The 24,155-nt window shown below is 58.4% G+C and overlaps 2 protein-coding genes across 3 annotated transcripts; both read right to left on the bottom strand.

Moving 5' to 3' along the window:
- Positions 1-1,646: 1,646 nt before the first annotated feature.
- GSK3A (glycogen synthase kinase 3 alpha) lies at positions 1,647-11,581 on the bottom strand. 2 transcript variants are annotated; one of them, XM_043435058.1, is made up of 12 exons: positions 10,558-11,581; positions 8,660-8,847; positions 7,288-7,371; positions 7,014-7,124; positions 5,277-5,407; positions 5,076-5,182; positions 4,043-4,140; positions 3,869-3,964; positions 3,326-3,512; positions 2,915-3,007; positions 2,276-2,328; positions 1,647-1,997 (listed from the first exon to the last, which is right to left on the bottom strand). In XM_043435058.1, the coding sequence occupies exons 1-12, from the start codon at positions 10,838-10,840 to the stop codon at positions 1,935-1,937; spliced, it is 1,494 nt and encodes a 497-aa protein (XP_043290993.1). In that variant the 5' UTR covers positions 10,841-11,581; the 3' UTR covers positions 1,647-1,934. The 2 variants fall into 2 exon arrangements, with proteins under 2 accessions (XP_043290993.1, XP_043290992.1); XM_043435057.1 differs by having other exon boundaries at positions 1,647-2,328.
- Positions 11,582-14,890: 3,309 nt separating this feature from the next.
- Positions 14,891-22,519, bottom strand: ERF (ETS2 repressor factor). The gene is made up of 4 exons (XM_043435039.1): positions 22,338-22,519; positions 17,682-17,916; positions 17,184-17,299; positions 14,891-17,069 (listed from the first exon to the last, which is right to left on the bottom strand). Exons 1-4 carry the CDS (start codon positions 22,357-22,359, stop codon positions 15,787-15,789), a joined length of 1,656 nt encoding a protein of 551 aa, XP_043290974.1. The 5' UTR covers positions 22,360-22,519; the 3' UTR covers positions 14,891-15,786.
- Between the last annotated feature and the right edge of the window lie 1,636 nt (positions 22,520-24,155).

The following is a 24,155-nucleotide window of genomic DNA, read 5'->3' as shown; positions in this document are numbered from 1 at the left end:
GAAAACAGGGACAGACTCATCCAAGGTCTCATAGCTGGGCAGAGGCCTCAGCCGGGATTTGAATCCAGGTGGTCCTTTTGGCTCACATCTGTAACCAGTGCTGTTGAGTGACTGTGACCTGAAACCAGTGCAGGGGGCGGCGGTTCAGAGGAGTCATTCTAACTGGAGGAAAAATAACTGGGCTTAAGGGGCCTCGAGAGAGAAAAAGGTCTTGGGAGCAGGAAGGAATCCCCAGCGTTTTCAGAGGTTATGTGGGGCTGACAGTCCTTCACTCTCCAAATGAAAGCAGATCACTTATGGCAGGCCTATGGGGCAGGCGCCTCTCAGGCCGCTACAGGCCGAGGTGCTCAGACAGGTGCAGTAGGACAGGCTGTGGCTGAGGTGTCCGGGAGGGAGGCCGGGCAAAGGACGGGTGATGAGGTGGGGCTCGGGGGAAGTCTAGACCTGGGAAGGCCTTGAAAGCCAGCCTCAGAAGTTAGGGAAGTGCAAGGGATGGGATGGGGTAAGGGTTCTTGGTGGGGTTAGGGCTCTTTGGCATCCATCAGGATGGGGCAAGGAGGAAGCTGAAGATGGGCAGGGGAGAGGATGGGACCAGACCTGGACAGAGGCCAGCGAGGTGGGCAGAGGATGTAGGGACGCCCTTGGGAACCTCATGGCCCACTGGTGTGAGCAGCAGGCAAGGGTCCCCAGGAACCCAAGGTCAGCCCCTTGTCCAGACCCCTCCTTCCCTCATCCAGTCCACCTGCTCTCGGTGTTCATCCTACGAACAAGGTGACAGCTGATGGTGCTGAGCAGGGAGGGGCAGGGTTTGCTCTGGGCCGTCAGTATACAGATGCCCCTGGGGCTCACCTCACGAGATAGCAAAGCCCAGATACCACAGTCCCTGAACACCCTCGGGGGTGTGTTCAGAACTCTCCTGTTTCACAAATGGAGTCCAGTACTGGGCAGTTCAGTTGGCTCCTCTCCAGGCCCCCTTTTACTTCTAGGGCCTCCTGCCTTCGCTACCATTGGCACCATGTGGAGGAGATGCCATTTCACTCTGCCACAGCCCCAACATCTGGCCCCAGCATGTTCACAAAGCAAGGAGAAAAGTCAGGCCCTCTGCAACAACCTTCCCAGAGTTGTCACTTCCCACCACCCCTAAAGGTGGGCACAGGAGGGCCCTGTTTAAGACAGCAACGAAGGCTTGGGGCTCTCTGCTAGGGTTTGGAAACGGCTCCTCTGCCCCCATCCATGCCCACCAAGAGTCTGTATCAAGGTTGTTTTGGCCTAAGTGACCCCCCACATCATCTTGTGTCCCCCTTAAGCGGCATGTAGCTCAGGCTATAATATATAGGGAGCCCTTTATTCAAACTTTGACTTTGCCACTTACATTCTGTAGCCCTGACCTATCTGATGGCCAGCTCTCTCACCAGTCACCTGGGAATGACAGTGCTTCCCTCCCTAAGTGGAAGCAGATGATATGTGCTGCGGTGGATGAGCCAGACGCAGCTTACCACATGCACAGAGCTGAGGCACAGGAGGCCTGGGCCAGCCTGGATTCACTCCACCCTGCTACCCTGCCTGAGACTGCAGCCCACTCTGTCCAACGGCCGCCCCCCAAGCTCCTCCCTCACCTCTGTGAAAACAGGTGTCTAGACAGGAAGCAGGTTTTCATGCCAATAATTTATTGAACGGAGGTCTGTACACAGGCAAACCTTACTGTGAAAACTAAGACATCAGGAGCTCCCCCACTGCCCCTGCCCTCCAGGGTGGGGAGAGGAGGGAGGAGGCCTTAGGGGCAGAGGACAGGAGCAGGGACACAGCTGTAGGAGGGGAAGGGGCCAGGTTGGACGGTGCGAATCGACATTTTCTTTAAGAAAAAAATTATAACAATCTATTTACACCCGGGGGCCAGGGGAGGGAAGAGGAGGAGAGGGGCTGGTCAGTTCTATTTACAAGGGACGCAGTAGGGGAGGGGGCTGGAGGAGGTGGAGACCTGGGGGGAGGGGGAGGGGCTGAGGGGGTGGAAGGTCCTCATGCCCCCCATCCCCTGTCCTTCCTTCTCTTCCCTCCCCACAACCAGTTAAAATCCTCTTAAAAAGCCCACCGCAGGGGTGAGGCTGGTGAGGGAGGGACTGGAGAGGGGGTGGGGACTCATTTACCTCTGCCCTCTAGTCTAGGGGCCCAGTCAGGGCAGGAGCTTGGTGGGCTATGGCCCCCCCTTCCCAGCCCCACACAGGGCTCCCAGATGGAAGGGTAGTTGGTGGCGCCCTCAGGAAGAGTTAGTGAGGGCGGCTGTGGTATCGGTCGACTGCCAGTCCGAGCTGGTCTGAGCCTCACTTAAAGCTGAGGGGGGGAAGGAGCAGATGGTTAGCCTGGGCCTGCTGGCCCCCGCCCCCCGCCCCCACCCCGCCACCCCAAGGCAGGAAGCTGGTGTGAGATGCTACGTTAGAAACCGAAAGCTGTCACTTTAGGTCGAGGGTTTCAAACTCAGACGCCAAAGGGCCAGGTTGGTCACTAAGTGACTCACAAGGGAGCGAAGCCCCCCTTGCACGGGCGGGGGGCAGCCGGACCTCGGCTCCAGCTGGCAGGACCACACTGAGCAGAGGCAGGCCCACTGCTGCCCAGTCTGATTTGCTTCCCCAAGAGAAACAGGGAATCTGGATTTGCACATAAAATAGCCCTCATTTTTAAATGGGAGGAACAAATTTAACTGTGCAGGCCAAATTTATGTCTTTGGTTTTCCAGTTTGCATCTAAACACAAAATACAGGCAATAATGCCTTACAGAGGTGGCCATTCATGCGGGAAACATGCTTTCTGCCAACAATTTCTGCATGCTTGCAGTAAACTCAGGGGCTGTGAGAACAACTCCCCCCTCCCCATACACTGAGAAATGCGCTTCACTGCACAGGAGATGGCCCCCAACTTACCTTGTGAGGATGGGGTGAGGGAGGCAGTGCCCGCCGGGGACCTCAAGTGAGGAGGGATAAGGATGGCATTGAGAGATGGTTGGATGGTGAGTTCTAGAGACAGGAATGGACATGTCTAGTCAGGGGAGAGGGCACCTGGAGACCCAGTCCTGGTTAGAAAGGGGCACCAGATAGGGACAGGTGTAGCCACTGAACCCTTTAAATAAAAAACTGGAAGGAGCATAACACGGGAGATCGCAGAGTGCAGAGGAGGTGGGTTGGGGTCTCCCTGCATCAGGGAGGGGTGTATTTCCTGAGCCCCAGGACTGCTTTGCAGCCCACCCTCAGCTCTCTACTCCTGTCTTCCACACCAAGCTCTTTGCTGTCTCTGGCTGCCCCCCCAGCACCCGAGATCCCAGGCTGAGTTCTCACCGCCAGGACTGAAATTGAAGAGGGGGGGAAGCGGGCGGTTGTTGGGGAGCTGGGTTCCAGGACATCGCAGTTCATCGAAGAAGCTGTGGGCGCAGGCTTCCAGCGGGGAGAGCCTCGAGGACGGGGTGTACTCCAGCAGGCTAGAGCAGAGCGCGATGGCCTCGGGCGGTGTTCGGGATTTGAACACCTGAGGGGTGGGGAGGGGGTAGAGGTGACAACGGGTGAGGCCCTGGGCCTCCTGCTTGCCTCCCACAACCCTACGTGCCAGATGAGGAAACTGAGGCGCAGCCTCTTGAGGGGAGGTGAGTTTGTATCGGATGAGCAACCTGCTCGGGTCCCATGACTGTTTGGGCCCTGCTGTGCTGTGAGCCCGTTTCCCCATCAGAAAGTAGGCCTCTGGGATTTACTGGGAGTCCTCAGCTTTAAACTTTGCCATGTGATCAAAGTTAACGGACTGAGCCATGACTGGAGCCAGGTCCCCAGACCAGCTGGCCTCCAGCGGGGACTTCAGCCACACTGCCTGAACCCCTAGCCCTGCCCCACCTTTGTCCAGGGGTGAGCTTTAATCTGGGGGAACTTGAACTCCGTGTAGTTGGGGTTCATCTCGCGAATCTGTTCCCGGCTTGGTGTTCCCAGCACCTGTAGGGAAAGGGAGGGGTCTGAGCCAAGGTCCTTGGCCCTGAGCCCAGTCCCTGCCCACCCTGGCCCTGCCCTCACCTTGATGATCTCCACCAGCTGGTCCACCCCACTGTCCCCAGGGAAGATGGGCTGGCCCAGGAGGAGCTCAGCCAGTACGCAGCCAGCCGACCACACATCTGAGGAGGAACAGGGGAGGGTCAGAGCTACCATGCCCATCCCCGGGCAAGCACTTCTGTCCTTCATGATCACCCTGAGAAATGCCAAGAGCCCCATTTTCTTGGCTCAGAGAGAAAGGGCCTTGCACAAGGTCACACAGCATAGGAACACAGGAGCCTGACTCTGAACCTCCAAGTCTGCCTGACTGCGCCGTACTCTCCAATCTAGAGGCTTCCATCGCCTCTCCGCTCTGATCCCAGTAAGCCTTTTCTCTGCAGCCTCAGAGGACACATCAACAGGCCCAGAACAGACACCTGTGTTCTCCGGGCCTCAAGAAGGGAGAGCATTAAATGAGCTGCCTTACTCACTTCTGGCCTCTTTTCTGCTCTTGGAAATAGCTGGCCTGGTTAGTCACCCCTGCCAGTCCTGTACCTTGGCCCCCACAGCACAAGTTCACATCTAGGGACCATGAAGTTTCCTCGCAAAACTGATGAACTTTCTCTTCCAAACACTTTCACACCCTCTCCTCATGCCTGGAAGTTGGCACTCTCACCCCCAGCAACAGGGAAGGACATCGAGGCCCTGTGAACAGGTCACACCCTCATGGTGGCAAAGTCTCTCACCTCCCGATTCCCCCAAGGTCACTGTCAGCCCCTCCTGCTGACTGAGGAGAAAGGACTTCCTGGGAGGTTTCAGGGCTGTATGGACTCTGGAGTCAGGTCCGCTTTCAAAGCCCAGCCCTGCCCAGTCCCACCTGACTGTGGGCAGGTGACCTCACCACTCTAAGCTTTAGACTGTAAAATACACCTATGACAGCATCACCTTCCTGAATTTGTGAGGACTGGTTAAAGGAACAGATGTTAAGCTTTTATCACTGGGCCTGGCAGACACACAGAAAGACCTGAAAAACTGCCACGACTGCTACTCCCACCCCCGACCCTCCCTCAAGTCTGACCGATGGATGAGGTGTAGTCGGTGGCTCCGAAGATCAGCTCTGGGGCCCGGTAGTAGCGAGAACAGATGTAGGAGACATTGGGCTCCCCGCGGACCAACTGTTTTGCACTGTGGGAAGATATGGGCAGGAGTCAACACAGGCCAAGGGTCGGGACCCCTCCTCGCCCCTTCAGCCACCCAGCCCACCCCAGGTGAGGCCCACCTGCCAAAATCACAGAGCTTGAGGACAGCAGTGTCGGGGTCCACCAGCAGGTTCTGGGGCTTGATGTCGCGGTGACACACACCCTGGGAGTGGATGTAGGCCAAGCTCCGGAAGAGCTGGTACATGTACACCTGGGGTGGGCAGGGGACAGCAGAACTCCAGCCCAGTTCTCTCCGCAGAGCATACCCCTGCTCCACCATCTCGGCCTGCAGGGCCCTTCCAGGCCCACTCTCCCTGTCTTGAAAACAATTCTGCTGCCCCTTGGTTCTCAAGTTTTGGTGAGCACCAGAATCACATGGAGGCCGTGTTAAAACAAGGACTGCAGGGCCCACTCCCAGAGGTTCTGATCCGGTAGATCAGGATGAGGCTCTGCAACCAGCCCCCTAGTGCTGGTGCCGGTCCACACTTTGGAAACCACTGCTTCAAACACACACTTCAGCAGAAGCCTGATGGACAAGACAGATACATCAGGAAGGCCTTGTTTTAAAGCAGGCTGGGGAGCCTCACCAAGAAAACCACTGGCTGTAGGAAGGGCTCAGTCTCCTTCACTCAGCAGTCAAAACCACCCTCAGGCCAGCCCTTTCCACCTGGATTTTTCTGCTATTCTCTTTCCTACTGACTGGGACGTTAAGTGCCAAAGAGCAGGGATCTCTGTGTTTCCGTCACTGCTGCAGCCCCAGGGCTTCGTCCAGTGCCGGCATGTGTAACTGCTCAGGCCTGCCTCCTGGGCACCGCCTCCTCGGTTCCCAGTGCCTGTGGCCAGAGATGCCCACTTCTTGCCCTGTGCCCAGTCTCCTCCCAGAAGCCTTCCTCGATCCTTCTCACTCCCAAAGCAGGCGGGGCCAGGGGCCTCTTGTTTGCAGAAGCCCTGTGCTTCTTCCGGTTCGGCCATTGTTGGTAGTCTTATAGTTTTCTGTGATGATGCCTGGCTACCCTGCTAAACTGAGAGCTCTTCAGGAGCAGTCTGGGTCTCAGTCAGTGGGACCTCTAGAGCTGCTCAGTGCTGGGTCCAGGACACAGTTCATAAACCAGACCACCACCACCCACCCCCACAGAAGGTGAGGTCCCACAGCACCAATCTAGGCCTGAGATACGTAAAGCCAGCGGGAGGAAAAACTGGGCCCATGCAACCTCCGCAAACGTGAACCCACCCTCCTCCCACCATGTAGCTGCCTGCTCCGGTCCCGTTCTCCACAGCATCCCTAAGGCCGCCCGCCCACCCACCCAGCCACCCACTCACTCACTCAAATACGTCCTTAGGGACAGTAACACACAGGGCACAGTACCAGGGGAATGAGCCTCTGCAGGCCACGAATGAAGATGCCGGAGTCCCTCGTTCCATGGACACTAAGTTTCCTCCAACCCTGCCTCCTACCGTCCCTCTCTGCCAGGGCTCCACAGGCCAGGACTCTGACCTCATTGTGCCTCTGCATTCTAAGTCTCTACCTCAATTCTGAGCTGACCGCACCAACACTAATGGTGCCGGTGGGCTCCTAGTGTAGATCTGAGCAGGTAATGTGCAGCCTCCCCAGCCCTCGTCAGCCTACCTCCCTGATTGAATCAGGCCTCGGGCCGGGCTGCCCTGCCTTTAGGAAGCTCCATCTCTGGGGATGTAGGGACAAGGGCAAGGCACGTGAGGCCTCTAGAGACCAACATAAACTTGGAAATGACGGGAGAGTCTGTCTGGAGCCCCTGACTTGGTCGGCCGGGACCCCTGCAGCCCACCAGCCTGCCTACCTTGACATAGATGATAGGGATGCTCAACTTGGCCTTGGTAAAATGGCGGGCCACCCGGTACACTGTCTCGGGCACGTATTCCAGCACCAGGTTTAGGTAAAGCTCGTCTTTCTGCAGAGAGCAAAGGAGAGGTGTGAGGCGGCGTGAGAAATGAGCAAGGAAGAGGGGGAGGAAGGTCTGTGGGGAATAACGGGGGAAGGATGAGCAGCCATGAGAAAGGCAGGCAGACGGGTGGAGCCCAAGCGGAGGAGGAATCCCCACACCCAGGTCTCACCTTCTCCCCACTGGAGTAGAAAAAGTATCTCAGTCTCACGATATTGCAGTGATCCAGCTTACGCATAATCTGCAGCTCTCGGTTCTTGGGGGGGCAAGGGAAGAGAGCCTCAGAAGACAAGCCACTCTCCCTGCCTCCCCGCCCGAGCACCCCTCACCACAGCTCTACTCCCCCATTCCTGCCGGCAGGGCCAAGCAGCCACTCCGTGAGTTCCAGCTCCAAGGCCCCATATGAAGCAGCCCCTAATTCCTCACCCCAACTCCCCTCACACACAACTAAACTCAGACCACTTACATGTGCTTCCTGCAGTCTACTTCTTAAAAATGTTTGATTTTTCGCTCAGATTTACAAAACAAATGACTTCACATGTAAATCTAAGTTTTTCAGCTTCTCTTGAAAATCACATGATGTGGCCACATGAGGCCCACCTCCCTGCCTGGCACCAGCAACACTAGACAGGGAGAGGTCATCCAGATGCCCCTAGGCCCCACACCACTCCACTGCTTTCACGGGAGGCATCTGAGCACTTGGATCCTGAGTCCAGGACTCCAGGCTTCTCATCCTTACCTTCCCAGTAGAGATCCAGCCTCAACCTCTTCCCAGAAGACCTGTCTTAGCACTCTTCCCTCTCCTCTGTTCCCCCCTGGGGCCTCAGAGGCCCCTATCCTCAGATTCCTCTCACTTCGGGACTCACCTATAGTCAAATTCTGACCAGCGCCCTGGAGGAAGACCTGCCCCTGAGAGTCCTCACTGCCTGAGACCTAAACTCTGACCTGGTTTCTTCAGCCCAGGCTCAGTTTCTCCTACACTCCTACATAGGATCCAAAGGGCCTCTACCAGCTCACAGGTGAATGAGGAAAGAGGACCCCTTCCTCAGGGGTGACCGGGCCCCACACCCAGGCATCTGCAGCATAGGCAGGGTTTCTCCCAGCACGTGCCAGACCCTGGGGGCAGAGCCGGACCTTCGCAGACAGAAACATCAGCCCCACCAGCTTCCTTTCTCTTCTGGATAACAGAGTAACTCAGTGGTTAAGGTGAAGCACTTGGGAATCGGATTCTAGCCTTGACCTTGTGCAATTCTCTTATCTGAGTCTCAGTTTCCAGTTTCTGCTTACTTAGAATGGGAGTAACAACAGTACCTACCCTCAGAGAATCTTTGCATAAGTTAAACTCACCTACAAAGCACTTACAAAGAACAAGAGCCCGATAAAAGTCAGCTCTGGGTTCTGGAATCCACATCCCCACACAGCTCACTCTCTTCTCTGGCCCATGCTTGGACCCTCTGTACAAACCCAAGGCCAGCACTCTTGCTGGGGTGCCCCCACCAGTCATGTGCAGTCAAACCTCCTGATCCCCGTTCCCCGCAAGCTACCTTGAACCTCTTGTCCTGGAGAACTTTCTTGATGGCCACCAATTCCCTGGTGTCTGCCAGCCGTGCCTGGTACACGACCCCAAACGAGCCACTGCCAATCACTTTGATGTCTGTGTAAGCCACCTCCTGGGAGCGCTCCGGGCCTTGGCCTAGAGTGGCTACCACTGTGGTCACCTTCCCACTGTCACCTGGGGAGCAAAGGGAACACACAATCTACTGACCTTTCCCCTCATGCCACCACCCCATCCTGGGGCTGGGAGAGGGCGGGGAGTCTCTACAGGAAGCTCATGGGGTGGGGGATGGTCTTTGTCCCTCCCCCATCTTCAAAGGTGGCTCCTAGATCCCTCCTTTTCCCCTCTTCCCTTCAGGGAACCCCAAATCCTGACTCCTCCCATAGGGGAGAATACTGACACATAAAACCTCTTGCTGTACCAGGGTTGGTAACCCCTAATTTCCATTTCTGGTGAGCAGCCAATTACTGGTCCCTCCTGATGTGAGGAGGCACCACCACTCCCAGATGTTGACTCCATCCATGATGAGAGCTAACTGCCTTCTGCTCCCTCCTCACTAGGGAGAGCCTGACCTAACCTCTTCCACTCGAGAGCAGGAACCCTGAGGTAATTCTATGTTAGGAAAGCCCTAACCTTTCCCACAACTTGGGGGACAGTGATCTCTAATGCACCTGGTAACTTCACCACTGGTTTCTGGTGACAGAAAAGAATGACTCCTCTCGTAGGGAGTGCCAGCACCCTAACTCTCACTTTTGGGAGACAATTAGCTCTTACCCAAATACTCTGGGGCTAGAAAAAGGCATTGGCCTGACCTCACCTGTGAGGTTTGGAGCCCCAGACCCCATCTGTATGTAACCTGATAGTGAGAATGGTGAACCTGATCTCTATCATCAAGGGTTTATCGTGGCCTCAGTCCTTTAAAGGAAATTCTCAAAACATTCTGCGAATGGCAGCAAAAGTTGGTGGCATTCTTGGAGGAAAGGGATCCCTCTTCTCAGGGTAACTGGTGAAAGGTCCCCCAAAGAAAAGAAGTCAGTGATGAATCAGATCCATTCAGAGGGCCAGTGAGGGAGAGGATCCTATATAGCTATTTATCCAGCCAATGACATCATACATCAGAATAATGAAATGGGTATAACTTCACATCCTTATTCTAGGGGACGGACTGGTAACCTCCCCTGCCCCCACTCCATTTTCTGTGAAAGGAAACCCTTCAAGAAAGACATCTTTTCTTGAATATTAGTGACTATGAACTTGGTCTGAAAGGTATGCTAACTTCCAATCTGCCCTCAAGAAGCAGCAATCATTAATTTCCACCACTGGAGATACAATTCTACATATTATGGACAGATAGTGTTTTAAAAGGGAAGATGACTGGGTATAAGATTTGGAAAGCCCTGGCCCTGTTCTTTGGGGCCACAGCAAACCCAAATCCCTGCTTCTAAGTGATACTCACTCCAAATCCCCATGCTCTAATAGGGAGCAAATTCAGATCCCTTCTCTGGGTGGTGGTGATCTTATTCGTGTTCTCTTGAGAAACAATAACCCTTGAGCCCCATTTGCAAGCGACAATGACCCCTGATCCGTTCTCGAATGGATGGCAACATCAGATTCCTGTTTTTAAGGCTCACGGACCCAAGACTTCGGGACTGGAAGAACAGAAACCTGTGACCCTGTCTTTTGGAGGATTACTAATTCTAATTCTAAACTCCAAGTGATGGTAACCCCCCCAAATCCCTCTCTCCGGGAGGGGGTAGATCTCAGATCCCAGTTTGGGAAGGCACAGTGACCTCGAGCTCCTCCCTGAGCATACAGAAGAACCTGATCGACGTCTGAGTGGCTTCAGGGATCCGATCTCCACCCGCCACGGGCGCCGCTAGTACTCACGGCCCAGCTTCACTCCGGGCGGCGGGAAGCTGGTGCCCGCGCCGGGGCCGCCGCTGCCTCCTCCGCCGCTGCCGCTGGGGCCACCCCCGGAGCCCGAGGCCCCCACGCCCCCGCCCATGGCTCCGACTGACGTCTTCCCGCCGCCGCTGCCTCCTGGGCCAGAGGCCGAACCTCCCGGGCCGCCGCCGCCGCCGCCGCCTCCGCCGCCTGGCTCCGCGAACGAGCTGGTCCGCGCCCGGCCCGAGCCCCCAGGGCCGCCCCCCGAAGGCGCGCCACCGCTCATGGCGCCGAGCGCAGGCCCAGGCCGCGGGGCTCGGGCTGCCCGGGCTGCCCCCGCCGCTGCCGCCGCCGCCGCCTCCCCCGGGCTCCGGCCTCTTCCAGGCCGCGCCGCTCGGGCTCCGGCTCCGGCCCAGCGCCCGCCGCGGGGCACGCTGGGAGATGCAGTCCGCCGGCCCTCCGCGATGCCGTCGCGGCTCTAGGCCCTCACAGAGAGCCGCGTGGCACGCCGGGAAATGGAGTCCACAGACCTCAGAGAGTGATGCGGGGATGATGAGTCGCGCTGCACCTCGGGAAACAGAATCCCGGGCAATAAGTTGGACAACTGTGCCCACAGCGGACTCTGAAGCACTTTCTGAAGTAGAGTCAGAGTCGCACACTCACTCCATTGCGGCAACCGCGTGCCCCTAGGTGTGCCTCAGAAATGTAGTCTCAGGCAACTCCATCAGGGAGCTGTATAGGCCCGATGCACTCCGGGAAACGGAGTCCAATCGTTCACTTAGTTTATTGGTTGTTTGCCGACTGGCGCCAAGTGCACCCTGGGAAATTGAGTCGGAGCCGGTGGACCTGCCGCTATCTGGCTGTGAGGCAAGCCGGGAAATGTAGTCGTCGCCACGCCCTCACCGCATTGCAGGTCTAAAGCTACTTCCAAAGCACGCCGGGAAATGGAGTCCCATGTGATTCCTAAGCCCCAAGTGGATATTGCAGTTCCGGAGATAGGCTAGGAAATGGAAAGGCAGAGCATTCCTCCACCCTCGTTTGCTAGGCCGCAATCCCTGCTGGGAAATGTAGTCAACACCGAGGCTTCAGAGTAGTTGCTACACCGAGCCTTGTGTCTTCTGGGAAATGGAGTTCAAGGCGGCCTTACCATTGACTGAGGGGGCGGGGTCTACCATAATCCTGAAGCATGCTGGGGAATACTCCAGACCGGATCCCGACCCTTTGTGAGAAGACAGCTGAGGCTTGCCGGAAAGAGCGTGAGCGAAAGGGGAAAGAGAGTCGCCTAAGAGAGACTGCAGAAAGTTTCAACGCCTCCTCTCCTGACGCCAGGTCCCAAGAAAGAGCCGAAGTCGATCAGGGACTACTGGAAAATGGAGTGCAAACACTCCCAAGTTTCCACAAATCCGGAAGGAAAACCCTCCCCGCCAACGATTTAGGAAACAAAGTTTCCGGTGGATTTTCAAGACAATACAGTCTTCGGATGTTGTCTAGCTTTTCCTAACAATGTAGGTTGCACCAGGAGGCTGAACTGAAGGTGGAAAGAAATGAAAACACAATTTATCTTGAACATCCCATTAAGCTTTTTGAATCCTCAGCCTTCCTAAATTACAGGATCCTGGAAGGCCCAAAAGAAGGAAGCCAACTGCTAGGAGTAGCCTCGCGTTTTGTGCTCGCATTATGTTGCCCCCACTTATCCATTAATACCCGGAAGGACGGTAGTCCAAAGCGCGCTGGGAAAGGGAGTTCGTTTGAGAGTGTGTGTGTGCTGTGAGTTCAGGTGAATGTGTGTCTATGTGTTCCGGAAGTATTTGTAACTGAAATGAAGTCACCCTCCTCCTCTCCTGCCTCGTGGAATGACGGGAAATGGAGTTCTAGGCTTCACTTTAATCAGATCCTGTGATCACTCTAATTGCCTTGCCCTTTGAAAAAAGTCTCGTCCACGCTGTAGCTGAGTGCAATTCCCAGCGGACACAAACTCCTGGGGCAGGACGGATAGTAACTCTGAAGCCTTTCGTACTACATTAACCAGAAGGCAAAGCACAGTCACACTTCCACTCTCTTAATGAATGTGGCTACATCACGCACGGTCTAGAGCGGGTGCTTCTGGGAGTTGTAGTAGTTCCTCAGTCAAACAATTCCTGCTGCCCTCTGACGGCGGCTCGGAGTCCAAAAGCAAAAATCTGACTCAAGACCCAAGTCCTGGGGAATCCTAACCTGGACCAAGAAGGCTTACAAGGGCAGGAGTACAGGGCGGAATAGCGGCGGTTACTTAACGGCCAGAACCCGTGGGACGTGCAGAGTGGACCGCGCGTGGGCAACCGCCAGAGGATATTGGGGTCCGTGGAAGTCTGAGGGAGTCAGTCTGAAGGAATCTTATCCGAATGTCTGTACAAGATGAGAGCATTTGTTGAGGGGTGCTAGAGCGGGTTGTAAGTGGCTACGAGGGGCCTCTGGGTGTCTAGAGGTGCTCAGAGGAGTGAAGAGGTAAAATGATCTTCCTGGAGAGAAGTGAAGTCAGAAAGGACTTGAGGTGTCTGTAAAAGGTCTGTGGGAGACTGTGAGAAACTGATGGTGACTGAGGGTATTTCTGAGGGACCTGAAGAAGTGAGGGATGGTTGAGAAGCCTAAGAAAGGAATTTCTGGGGACTGAGGGAGTGCTGGGGATTATAGGTAAGGAGAGGGTCTCTGATGTTATGAATTAATTGATGGAAGTGTCTTGAGATCTATAAAGAGCTTTTACTTGGTATCAGAGATCCTGGAGGATGTGGAAGGGAGCAGGGGTATGACCTTGCAGAAACTGAATAGATTTAGATGGGCCACTTTAAAGATGAGAGTAGCTGCTGGAGTTTTCAAGACCAGAGGCCACCTGTGACATCCCACTCAGCCAGAATTTGGGGGAAGAAATCTGGCTGGGCTGTGGTCTGACCTGGAGAGGGGTTCTGGGGCTGAGCGCCTTTGACTCCATGTTAGATCCGGTTTAGATATGCTTTGAAGGCACTAGAATCAGGTGCTGAGACTACTAGTCAGGGTCCTTCCTCCTACCTCAGTGATGACATCCCCCTTTCTCCATCACACCACCACCAACTTAGCTGCATCTATGTTGCCAGGAGACATGCTTCATCCCTACTTCCAGAAATAGCCCAGTGGCCCCCACCCCAAGGGAGTGACTTACATCACCCAGGAGAGGGAGCAGTTGTCTGCAGGCCTCCACAGGAGCCTCACAGTACCCCAGCCCTGGATCCTTTCTTCATTGCCAACAGGCACCATCAGGGACCACCCACCTGGGGCTGACTTGAAATGAGGATGAAATGAGAGTGGGTAGGAGTTTCCAGTTCCTTCCCCCACAGTTGCACAGGGTGGGGTTTCATGGTGAAGCCATGCAAGCCCAGAGCCCTCAATTCTCTTAGCAGCTGTGTGGCCTCTGGAAAACTCCTTTCCCTCTCTGGGCCTCAGGCACCTCACCTGCACTGGATGGGTTGTGCTGTCTAAAAGAAACTCCAGAAAAAAACTAAAATAAAAGAACCTCCAGCTTGGATACCTCCTCCTGATTCTTTCATCTGATTCAAGCTCTCCAACTTGGGCTTCTGGCTTTATGACCTCTCCTGTCAGATCTTAGGAACTTGAGATCCTGGTCTAGATCCAGCCATCCTGGCTTTAGGAGAACTGAGTTGTTGAAAGAATATGTATTTCAGAGACAGACTTCATTAAAGTCCCAGTTGGGCTTAAGGCCTTGGGCAAGTCATTAAAGTGAGCCGCTTGCTCCCACCTTGCTCAATGTTGGAGATAAAGAACTCCAGCTCCTAAGTACCTGGCACACAGTAGGTGAACAGCAACTGCAAGTAAGCCAGTCTCTTCTTAATTTACAAGCGGACTGCTCCCATGGGTTGATGGGAAGATCACCAAAGTGCCTTGAAAGATCTACATTGGACTCCCAGGTAACTCAAGCACCTCTAAGAGCTGACGTGTGAGAGAACACCAGAGGTAGTGCAGGAGTGCCAGGACTTCACCAAAGCCTGGAGCAATGAACAGGGGTTCACAGAGAAGAGAGGCATTTCAGGCAGAATAAGGGCCATAGCCTGGTGTTCAAGAGCCGAAAAGTGCTCCCAAGAAGAGTGGATCCCCACCAAAGAGGGGGACAGTCAGAGGGCCAGAGAATGCCCGAGACCTTCATCACCAGGCCCAGAGGTTTAGTGGCCCCCAAGGTCAAGAGTTCATTTTCCAGACCTGGACTTGACCCTCTCAGATGGGGTTAGGCCCTCTGGCCATGGATCCACTCAGGGCCCTGGTCCAAGAACCAAAGGATGTGGCCCTGAGATGGCTGCACGCAACACTCAGATCACTGCATCCAAAGGTCCAAAGTTTTTATTGTTTTGAATACATTCTCCAGCAGCCCCCGACTTCCCTCCCCACCCACCCTCCATCCCCAATACAGAATAAGGCTTGACCACAGACCCCCACCCCAGGGGCCCCAGCTGGGAGGCAGAGGGGGCTTCCAGTTTGGTTTCAGGGCACCCCCTTCCCCACCTGCCTGCCTATGGGGCAAGTCCTAGGAGCAGCTGGGGGGTGAAGGGGTTGGACTGGCACTGGGGTGGGGACCAGGAGAGGGGTAGCAGGCACTTTGTAGAGATTTGTGGCCTATGGGCGGCACCCCTCACCCTCCTCTGCCCCCACCTCCCCCAACACGGAATTTTTGGTTCATCATAAAATGTCCCTCCCTCCTCTGCTGCAACCCTGTGGGGCTATGAGAAACCCAGGCACTCACGGCCCCTGGAGGGGCGGGGAAGGCAGGATTGGGGCTGAGGACGGCCGAGGATGGATAGGGAGAGAGGTACAGGAGGCAAAGGACAGGGAGGGACAAGGCTTTACTTCCTAAACGATTGTAATAAAAAAAGTTCCTGGGCTTTGAGGCCAGAGCCTCAGTTCAAATATAAATTCCCCAGAATGGAGGTGGCCCCCTTAACTCCCCCCTCCCTCCCACCCCCACCACTTTGCCCGGAGCTTAGAAACCCACAGGGACAGGGGATGGCCCCCCACCCTGGGCACCCACCCACCCTCACCATTTAAAAAAAAAAAAAAAAGAAATTAAAAGTTTTATACAAAACATGGGGGAGGGGAAAGAGGCGGTGGCAGAGCAAGACTAAAAAGCTGCCCTCACCTCCGGGAAATGGGGGGGGTTAAGGCAGCAAAAGAGGCATGGGGGTGGGGGGAACGGGGGTCCCCTGCCCACAGCCCTCAGGAATCTCGATGCTCCAGAGAGAGCTGGGCTGTAGCGTGCTGGAGGTCAGAGCTCACCCGCCTTGGGGTGAGGGGCCCCCCAGCCTCCCCAGGCCCCTCCCCACGCACCTTCTTGTCCTCACCCTCATCCTCAAGGCCCCCAGCAGGGCCCCCACCCCCTTCGAGGCGACAGTCTTCACTCCAGCGGCGTTTAAAGCGCAGCTTGAGAGGCATGCACTGGGCGACCCCGGGCGCCTCGCCCGGATCGGGCTTTGGGGGTGCAGGCGGCACACGAGGTGTCTTGAACACCTCCCCGTCTTCTTCGTCCTCGTCGCTGATGTCAGTCACCTCCACCTCCTCCGACTCGCCTTCGGAGATCGGTTCCACCTTGATCTGCGGCGGCGGCGGTGGCGGGGCCAGAGCCCCAGCCCCCTCAGCCAGCCCGCCTGCACCACTGCCGAGGGCCAGGCCGCCGCCCTTGTCAGCGCCTGTCGGGGCCTTCTCCCCAGCAGCCCGCTGCCGGCGTCCCAGGGGGGGCGGCTGGAGCTTAAACTTGAATGGAGAGGAGGAAGAGGAGGACGAGGCCGAGGAGGGGACCGGTGGGGTCTCGGGGGCCATGGGCGGCAGCGGGCACTTGTCGGGGCGCTGGGGCTGTGGCACCACCAGCCCGGGGTAGTGCAGGAAGGCGCGGGGGCTGAGGTGGTAGTTGTAGACGCTTTGGGTGTGGGCCTGCAGGTACCGTTTCATGTCCTCGGGGCTGAAGGAGAAGTGGGAGCCTCCCCCTGAGCCGCTGGGGCCCCCGCCACCACCGGGGTACATAGGGCTCAGCGTGGGGGACGGGGTGTAGGCCAGGTGGGTCGGGGTCATGGGCAGAGCCGGGGAGAGCTGCGGGGGCAGCAGAGAGCCAGGCCCGGCTAGAGGCGACACGGGGAAAGGGCTGAGGGGCTCAGGGCCACCCCGGGGCCGGGGGTAGACACGGAAGACACCAGGGTCGTGGGGCAGGCGGGCCAGCGGGGGCCCACGGAAGGCACCCAGCTCCGGGGGGCCGGGCGGTCGGGCCCGGGGGTCCTCTCCCAGGGGCTCTTCGAGCTCTGACGTGCCATCGCTACAGTCACTGACCGAGCCCCGGCCCAGGCGCCGGGCCACCACAGCCGAGAAGAGGGATGACGATGACGAAGAGCAGGCCGGCGGTGAGCGGGGATCCTCGGTGGGAGACAGCACCTCGGAGGGTGTCGAGGGAGGAAAGCGGAAGTGGCTGCCGCCTGTCGGCACTGGCGGGGCGCTCTGGGGCACCGCACCCCCTGACGGGAGAGGGAAGACATGACGTCAAGGCCCCTCCCCGCTCTGCTTCACCTGGACTTTCAGGTAGACCCTGCTCTCCCTCTGAGGACATACCCACCAGCCCTGGCACTCACCAGCCAAGCCCACGTCGATGAAAGGATAATTAACCAGCACCAGTTTGTTGAAGTTGAACTTGTAGGTGAACCGTTTTCCCTTGGTCTTGTGCAGAATGCGTTTGTTGTAGTAATAGCTGGGGGTACAGAAACACCGTTCATCAGAGGGTCAGTCACAGGGGACCCGAATCTAGAACCCAAACCTTGACCCGTATTAGCGCTGCTCGCAAAGGGTGACTGAAGAACGTGGGCCACACGAGAGGAATCAAGGTCCAGAGAGTGGGGACCAGTTCTCCCCTTAGTTCTGGGGTCAGACCACACACTACATCCATGACCACGTTCTCGCCTCGGTGTGACACGTGGGCTCAGGGGCGTTAGGACTTGGTCCGAGGTCACACAGCTACCATGTGGCACGGCCAGAAGTCAAACCCAATGCCTACTCCCAGGGGCCAGGGGGCTCCCAACCGGTGCGTGGGGGGGAGCTGTCCACGTTTGCCCTGGGGCCTCTGCCCTCCTCACCGCAGCGCCCGGCTCAGCTTGTCATAGTTCATCTGGGGCTTGCACTTGCGGACCCCCCAGAGCCGAGCCACCTCGTCGGGGTCCTTGATGACAAACTCTCCGTAGTCCCCCTGCCAGGCGATGACGCCCTGGTACTCCTCCTTCCGCAGCAGCTCCAGGATAAAGTGCCACAGCTGGATCTGCCTGGAGCCGGGGGACGACTCCGGCTTGTAGGCCCAATCCGGGAAGGCAAAGCCTGGGGACGGGAGGCAGGGGAGCGGCCCTGGGTCAGGGCGCCAAGTCCGGGGCCCTGGGGCCCATCCCAGGGTCCACCTCCTAGCCCCGCCCTTACCATGGGGAAACCCGTCTCCCCTTGCCAAGCCAAGACCTGGTTAGAGGGAGACAGTGTGTGTCTGTGTGTGTGAGGGGGGCTAGACAGGAGCTGGGGGGAGGGGAAGCTGGAGCCTGCTCCAGCGACACCGGGAGAAACAGGAAACCGTCGGCGGCGGGTCCCGGGGCCAGTGCCAGGGGGCCAGGCACCAAGCCAGGCCGGCGGGCAGGGCTGCCAGTGGGGGAGGAGCAGGAAGGGGCACACGTGGCCAGACGGGTTGGGGCTAGCCACCCCCAGCCCACCCTCACTCCCATTCAGGGTCAGTCATTACCACACCCCTGCCCCCACCAGCTCCTCTGTTCCCCTCCTAGGAACATACACTGTTTCCCTCCCAAGACCTACCGGAGCCCTTACTCCCACCCTAGGCCCCCAAGAGAAGGCTTTTTTTTTTTTTTCTTAAAAGGACCAGGAGGGGTGGGGTGGCTGGTTGACGATGAGGTCAGCGCTTGCACACACAGAGGCTTCTGTCTTCCCTGGAGAGTGAAACCCAGACTGTCTGAGAGAGTGCCCCCCCATCAAGCCCAGGACCCTCTGTGCTGCACTGCCCTACCCAGACCCGGGCACATGGACCCAACCTGGCTGGAGGGCCTTAACACTGAACAGGCATCGCTCGCTGCAACCCGTTCCCCCTTCTGCCTTCTCATCTTTAGTGTCTTCCTTGCCCACCTACCTACCCGCCCCCAGCATTAACCTTGGGTAGAGGTTGGTGGTGGGCTGGTTGGTCCCTAGAGGGGGTGGGCAGCCTGATGGGGGGGGAGTTGGGGGGGCTGCGGTTGTTGTCATTTCCCAAACCCCCGGGTAATCAGGGGCCATCAATAATTCAGCACTAGGCAGCCGGTAATGGAGGGGTGGGAGGAGGGAAAAGGGAGGAAGAGAAGAAGGGGGGGAGGCAGGACAGGAGCCCTGGTGCCACTAGAGGGAGAAGACCAAGGTGGACAGCTAAGGATGGGCGGGTCCCAAGTCCCAGTCAGGCTGCAAGGGTCAGCCTTCTTCCCAAGATCCTGGCTCAAACCCCAGCTGAAGCAGGTACCAACCCAACCTGAGGCAACATGGAACCTCCCTGAAAGTCCCCACCCAAGTCTGGAATCCAACAGGGGAGCCTTCCCCATGGGGACGCTGGGGATCAGCAGCTCCTGGTGCCAAAGGGACCACTCCCTCTAAATCAGAGCTGACTCTAATCCCTGACCCCCGGCCTTGGGCAGACTGGGATGGCCAGCATTCCCCACCTGGTCCCTGCCCCATTCAGAAATCCCAGCCTCCAGTCAGTCCCTCCGGGCTCCAGGGATATGACCATATGACCTCAGGGTGTCACAGACTCAGGGTCCTGTACCAGCAGTTCCTGCTCCATTCACAAGTGACAGGCCCTGACAGCACCTTCCATGGACCCCAGCATCCACAGCCCCATCCCTCTCTTGGTAATCCAGGTGTTCACCCCTTGATCCTCACCCTGCTAGAGAACCCAGGTCTGACGGTCTTGTTCAGGGCCCAGAGGCTCTTGGGAACCCAAGAGACCGCCCGCTTCATGTACCCGCCAACCTTCTCCAAAAAACTCCTGTCTCCCTTCATGGCACCAAGCTTCACACCCCCGCCCCCACCCCCAACAAGCCCCAATTTGGCTCTTGGACTCGGGGTGGGGGCCAAAGCCCCTGAGACATCAGTCTAGGGTTGGGAGGGTGTACTGATTTCCACCCTCCCCCCAAAATTAAAGCCACCCTTCCCAGCCCACCCGCCCCAGCCTCCTTGTCCCGGTAACCAAGCAACGTGTGTGCAGCGACAGTCCTGGGAGCGGGGGAGCAGGAGGCTAAAAATAAACTTTGCAGAAGAGAAGGAGTGAGAGAGACTACATGCAACACAAAGGGAACTCAGAAGGGAGGTGGGGGGCTCTGGAAAGGCCTCAAGCTGCATTCTGGGGGCTGACCCAGGCCCCCTTAGTTAAGCCCCCTCCCTGAACAACCTCGCTCCCAGGCCAGGACTCTGGCTCCCACTCATGGCAGCGACCCTCCCCATTCCCAGGCCAACCCCAAAGCCAGCTTTCCTCATCGGACACGGCATACATGAGGGCCTGTTCCCAGCTTTGGGGGGAGAAGGAAGATGGGGGGTGACGTCAGGGTGTCTCAATGGGGCTCTGTTCCCCAGGCTTTGGAGCCAGGAGCCAGGCACGGGCAAGGGGAGCATGTGTGAGTGTGTGTTGTGTATGAGTCCACGTGCTTAAAACAGGGAACCACCCGGCCTACACCAAGAAAGCCTGGGGATGCAGGACCTCTGGAGTATGGGGGGGGACAGTGAGGCAGCGACAGAGCAGCTGACACTGAGAGAAGAACTGAGGACGTTGGCAGACAGGGTGGAGAAGAGGCAGCAGACAGGAAGGGCTGGGATGGCGGGGTCCCAGAAGACACACCTGGATCCCACATAGGCGGGGTAGGGAATCTCCCAGACAGACTGTGGAAACCTGCGGGGGGGGGGTGGGTGCAGAATTCTCGAGTACCCCTCAAATTCACCTTAACTGTCCAAACTTTTTTCAAAAGGACTATGGGGGTCGGAAGGGAGGGGCAGTGGTAGAGGAAGAACACGCCGGCCTCCTGGGGGGCCCCACCACCTCCCCCACTCCAGGCAGCCCTCGGTGGCGCCAGGGCCGGGAAGAAAACAGGAAGTGGGAAACAGCCGCGGCAGAGGAGAGAGGGGCCGGGATGGAGGATCGGATGGAGGGGCGCGCAGCGGCCAGCCAGGAGTCAGATGGACCCATGGACCCATCGGGAGGCCAGAAAAGGCTCCCGCCCCTTCCCCCAGCCAGAGAACCCACACACGGCGCGGCCCCAAGACTGGGATGGGGGAGCGGCCCAGCCGGTCCCACCAGGCGAAGGCCCGTAGCAGGGAACGAAGACGAGGCGGGGTTGTCTGGGTCCCTCGGCCCCCTCCTCCGGCGTGGGGAGGCTCCGGCTGCCCCCGAGGCCCAGCGGCCCTGGAGCCTTCGGGAGCCAGAGAGTATGTGGGACGCACGTGACTGACCCTACTGCACTCCGAGCCCCTGCCCACACCCAGCCCCCTCCTCGGCCCCCAATCCCCAGGCGCCGGAGCCCGGCTCGGAGCCCTTTAAGAGCCGCCCCCACCCGCCCAGCGAGGGGGGGCGGGGTGGGTGGGCCGGTCGGGGCACACACCCGCACACAGGAGCCCTAGCCGCGGCCGCCGCCGGGGGAAGGAAACAAGTTTGAACAGCGGCGCCCGGCCCCCTTCCCCCTCCCCCGTCCCCGCCCCGGGCCGGATTCCGACGGGGTAGACGGGCAGGGGGCGGCTGGGACCCCTCCCCCAGCGCGCCCGGGCGCAAAGTCCAGCCTGCGAGAGCCCGGGGGCGGCGGGGGAGGGGAAGGGGGAAAGTCCGAGTGGGGGGGGGGGGTTAATCCTGCTGCCCCCCGCCCGCCGACCGAGGGGGGGAGGGGAACCTTGGTCCCTTAAGGAGGAGCAAGTTGGCGGGGAAGAGGGGGGCGGAGGGAAGAGACGGCCGGTTGAAAGAGAAGGGCTGGATGAGGGAGGGGGGGCGAGGGGGGGAGCCTCCGCGTCCCCCCCCACCTTCCCCACCCTCCTCAACCCCAGGTCCCCGGCGGCGAGGGAGGAGGGTTCCCAGGTCTCTCCGGAGCGACCTTAAAGCCGCGCGTTCTAAGGTCGGAAACAAAAAGTTCCTTTTTCGAACGTTCGGGCTGCGCTTTGGAACTTTGCGACTCGGCGCGGGCGGGGGAGCGAGGAGCCGGCGGAGACGGGCGGGGGAGGGGCGGCGCAGCCTGGACCCCGAGTCCCGGGCTCCCCACTCACGCCCTCCTCCTAGAGGCCATCCCGTATCCCCCTCTAAGCCGGTGCGGGGCACGCATCGCGATGAAGGTCACGGGCCGGACCGTGCAGCGCCGAACCGGGAATAGCGGGCCCTGTGGACAGCGCCCCCCCCACACACACCCCGCACACGTCCCGGCCCCCAGAGTGCAACGTGACAGAGCGGCTGGGAGGAACCCAGCCACCCCCGTGATCCCGGGTGTCAGGGAGAGCCCAGGTTTTGGGGTCCAGGCAAGGAAAGAACCAGGACTCGCAGCACCCAACCACTGCGTCCAGAACCAGGAATTGGGGGCCCGGTGCACACCCCCGCTCGCACCGCAAGAAGCAACAGGTCTCGAGTGCTTGGGGGTCCCCCGCAACTGGGGATCACTCGGGCTCCCCCAGAACCCTTCAGCCCCCCCCAAAGTTTCTCCGCCTGGTTTCCCGGGGCAACAAGTCTCCCCCACACGTGCTGCCCCCGCCCCCACCTGTGTCCGCCGGGGTCTTCATGCTGGGGGGCCCGGGGCGAGGCGCCCCGACTCCGGGCCGCAGCTCCCGGCGCCCGCGCTGCCCCGTCCCGTCCCGAGCACGTCGGGCCGCCCTCGCCGATTCACCCGGCCTCGCCTCTCAGAGCCTCTCCCCTCCCCGCCGCCGCCTCCCGGGTTAATATCGCACTCCGGGGCCGGGACGCCCACGCCCCCCGGCCGGCGACGTCACCGCCGCGTCGCCATGGAGACACTGTGCCCGCCCCCTCCCCGCGCACTCACACAGACACACACAGGCACACATACATACACACGCGCGCACACACACACACACACACACACACACACACACGCCGGCGCGCTGCCACTGAGGACCGGCCGGCTCTAGGCTTAAAGGGGCCGCGCGACGGGGGAGGAGAGACGGAGGGGCTGGGATAGGATGGGGTCCTGGGGGTCACGACCTTTCTCTGAGGCGCCAAGTCTGAAGATAACTTTAAGTCCTCAGGATCCGCGACCTGCTGCCCCTCCTCCTCCTCTCCTGCCCACTGCGGAGTCCACATTTTCTTTGGAAGCCTGTAAGAGGGGTTTGGGGGTACCTTATGGCAAGTGTCAGAAACTTTTGGGAGGAGTACGGACCTTTTCGGAAGAGGCAGAACTTTCTCTGCGGGGGGTGAGGGGGGGTCGGGTCAAGACCTGAGAGGATGATCCAGACCACAACATTTCCCAGGCTGACCTTACCATGCGCCCCCCCCCCCCAACCCTGGGCCTGACTGGGGGCAGCTGTCCAGGGGTGGGGTGGAATGGGTGGGAAGCATTTCCCAGCGTCGGAAATGGGGAGGCGGCTGCCTCCTCCGCTCCTCCAGGGATAGGGTCTTGGCCTTCCAGATAGCCCCAGTCCCATCTGGGGAGGAAGTGACCAGAGAGAAAGCACGCAAGAGCCGCCCCCCATCCCCAGACTGCAGCTGTCTTGGGAACACGGCTGGCGCCGGAGGTACCCCCACTTCCACCTCCAAGGCAGGGGGGTTCCGGGGGTGGAGCCAGGATGCGAGGGGGTGACCAAAGTCTGAACAAATGTGTTCCCAAGGGACACTAGGGGGTCACCAGGAGACAGGAAGGCAGGGCTTAAGGATGAAGGCCAGTGCGTAGGGATGTGTTAAGTCTGTTCTCTGCAGCTGGGAGGAATGGATGGAGCCTGAGGCTTCGGGAAACAGGAAATCAGCAATGATCAGATGGCCAACAGCAGAGGACAAATAGCAGTTATATTCACAGGCTGATCCTGGAAACAATCTCAGAGAAGACTCTGAGGTACCAAAGGAGAGGAAGGGGGGTGGGGAGGAGATGCTCAAAGAGAGTGAAACCAAGAAAATAGGGAGCAGTGAACAGGCTACAGAGGGGGAAGGCCTGAAGGGTTAGGCTCTGGGTGCTTAGGGCTTCAAGCCCACCCTCTGTTGGTGGGTTCCTAGAGGCCTTAGGGCAGTCCTTAAGCAGTGCCTCAGAGGTCTCAGGCCTCTTCCTCGGGGAGACCAAGGCCTCCCAGGAAGCATCACCCCCTTGGGGAATTATGTAACCTTGCCTAGGGACAGTGCAGCTCCCCCACGGATATTGTAACCCTCTGGGAGCAGTGTGGTCCAGCAATAATAACCCTCATCATTGTTATCATAACAGCTCCCGAATTGCTAGTGCTCATGATGTGCCAGGCGCTGGGCCAAGCGTTGTCAGGACATCTTCTCATTGAAGCCTCACAAAACCCCAAAGAAGGGAATTCCTATTGTTAGCCCCATTTACAGATTAATAAAGCAAGGCTCAGAAATGGTCAGAAAC

This window comes from Cervus canadensis, chromosome 18 (assembly GCF_019320065.1).
Source record: "Cervus canadensis isolate Bull #8, Minnesota chromosome 18, ASM1932006v1, whole genome shotgun sequence".
Taxonomy (NCBI): domain Eukaryota; kingdom Metazoa; phylum Chordata; class Mammalia; order Artiodactyla; family Cervidae; genus Cervus; species Cervus canadensis.
This window is presented reverse-complemented; position numbering and strand designations above follow the sequence as displayed.

Bases quoted from the DNA above. Each gene is read 5' to 3' on its own strand.
- GSK3A (XM_043435058.1), bottom strand. From the start codon at position 10,840: ATGAGCGGTGGCGCGCCTTCGGGGGGCGGCCCTGGGGGCTCGGGCCGG. The intron at 8,848-10,557 runs GTGAGTACTAGC...TTTGCTCCCCAG, and splicing joins GCCCGGAGTGAAGCTGGGCC to GTGACAGTGGGAAGGTGACC. The intron at 7,125-7,287 runs GTGAGACCTGGG...TGCTCTCTGCAG, and splicing joins TCTACTCCAGTGGGGAGAAG to AAAGACGAGCTTTACCTAAA.
- ERF (XM_043435039.1), bottom strand. From the start codon at position 22,359: ATGAAGACCCCGGCGGACACAG. The intron at 17,300-17,681 runs GTGAGGAGGGCA...CTGTACCCCCAG, and splicing joins AAGCTGAGCCGGGCGCTGCG to CTATTACTACAACAAACGCA. The intron at 17,070-17,183 runs GTGAGTGCCAGG...CTCTCCCGTCAG, and splicing joins CATCGACGTGGGCTTGGCTG to GGGGTGCGGTGCCCCAGAGC.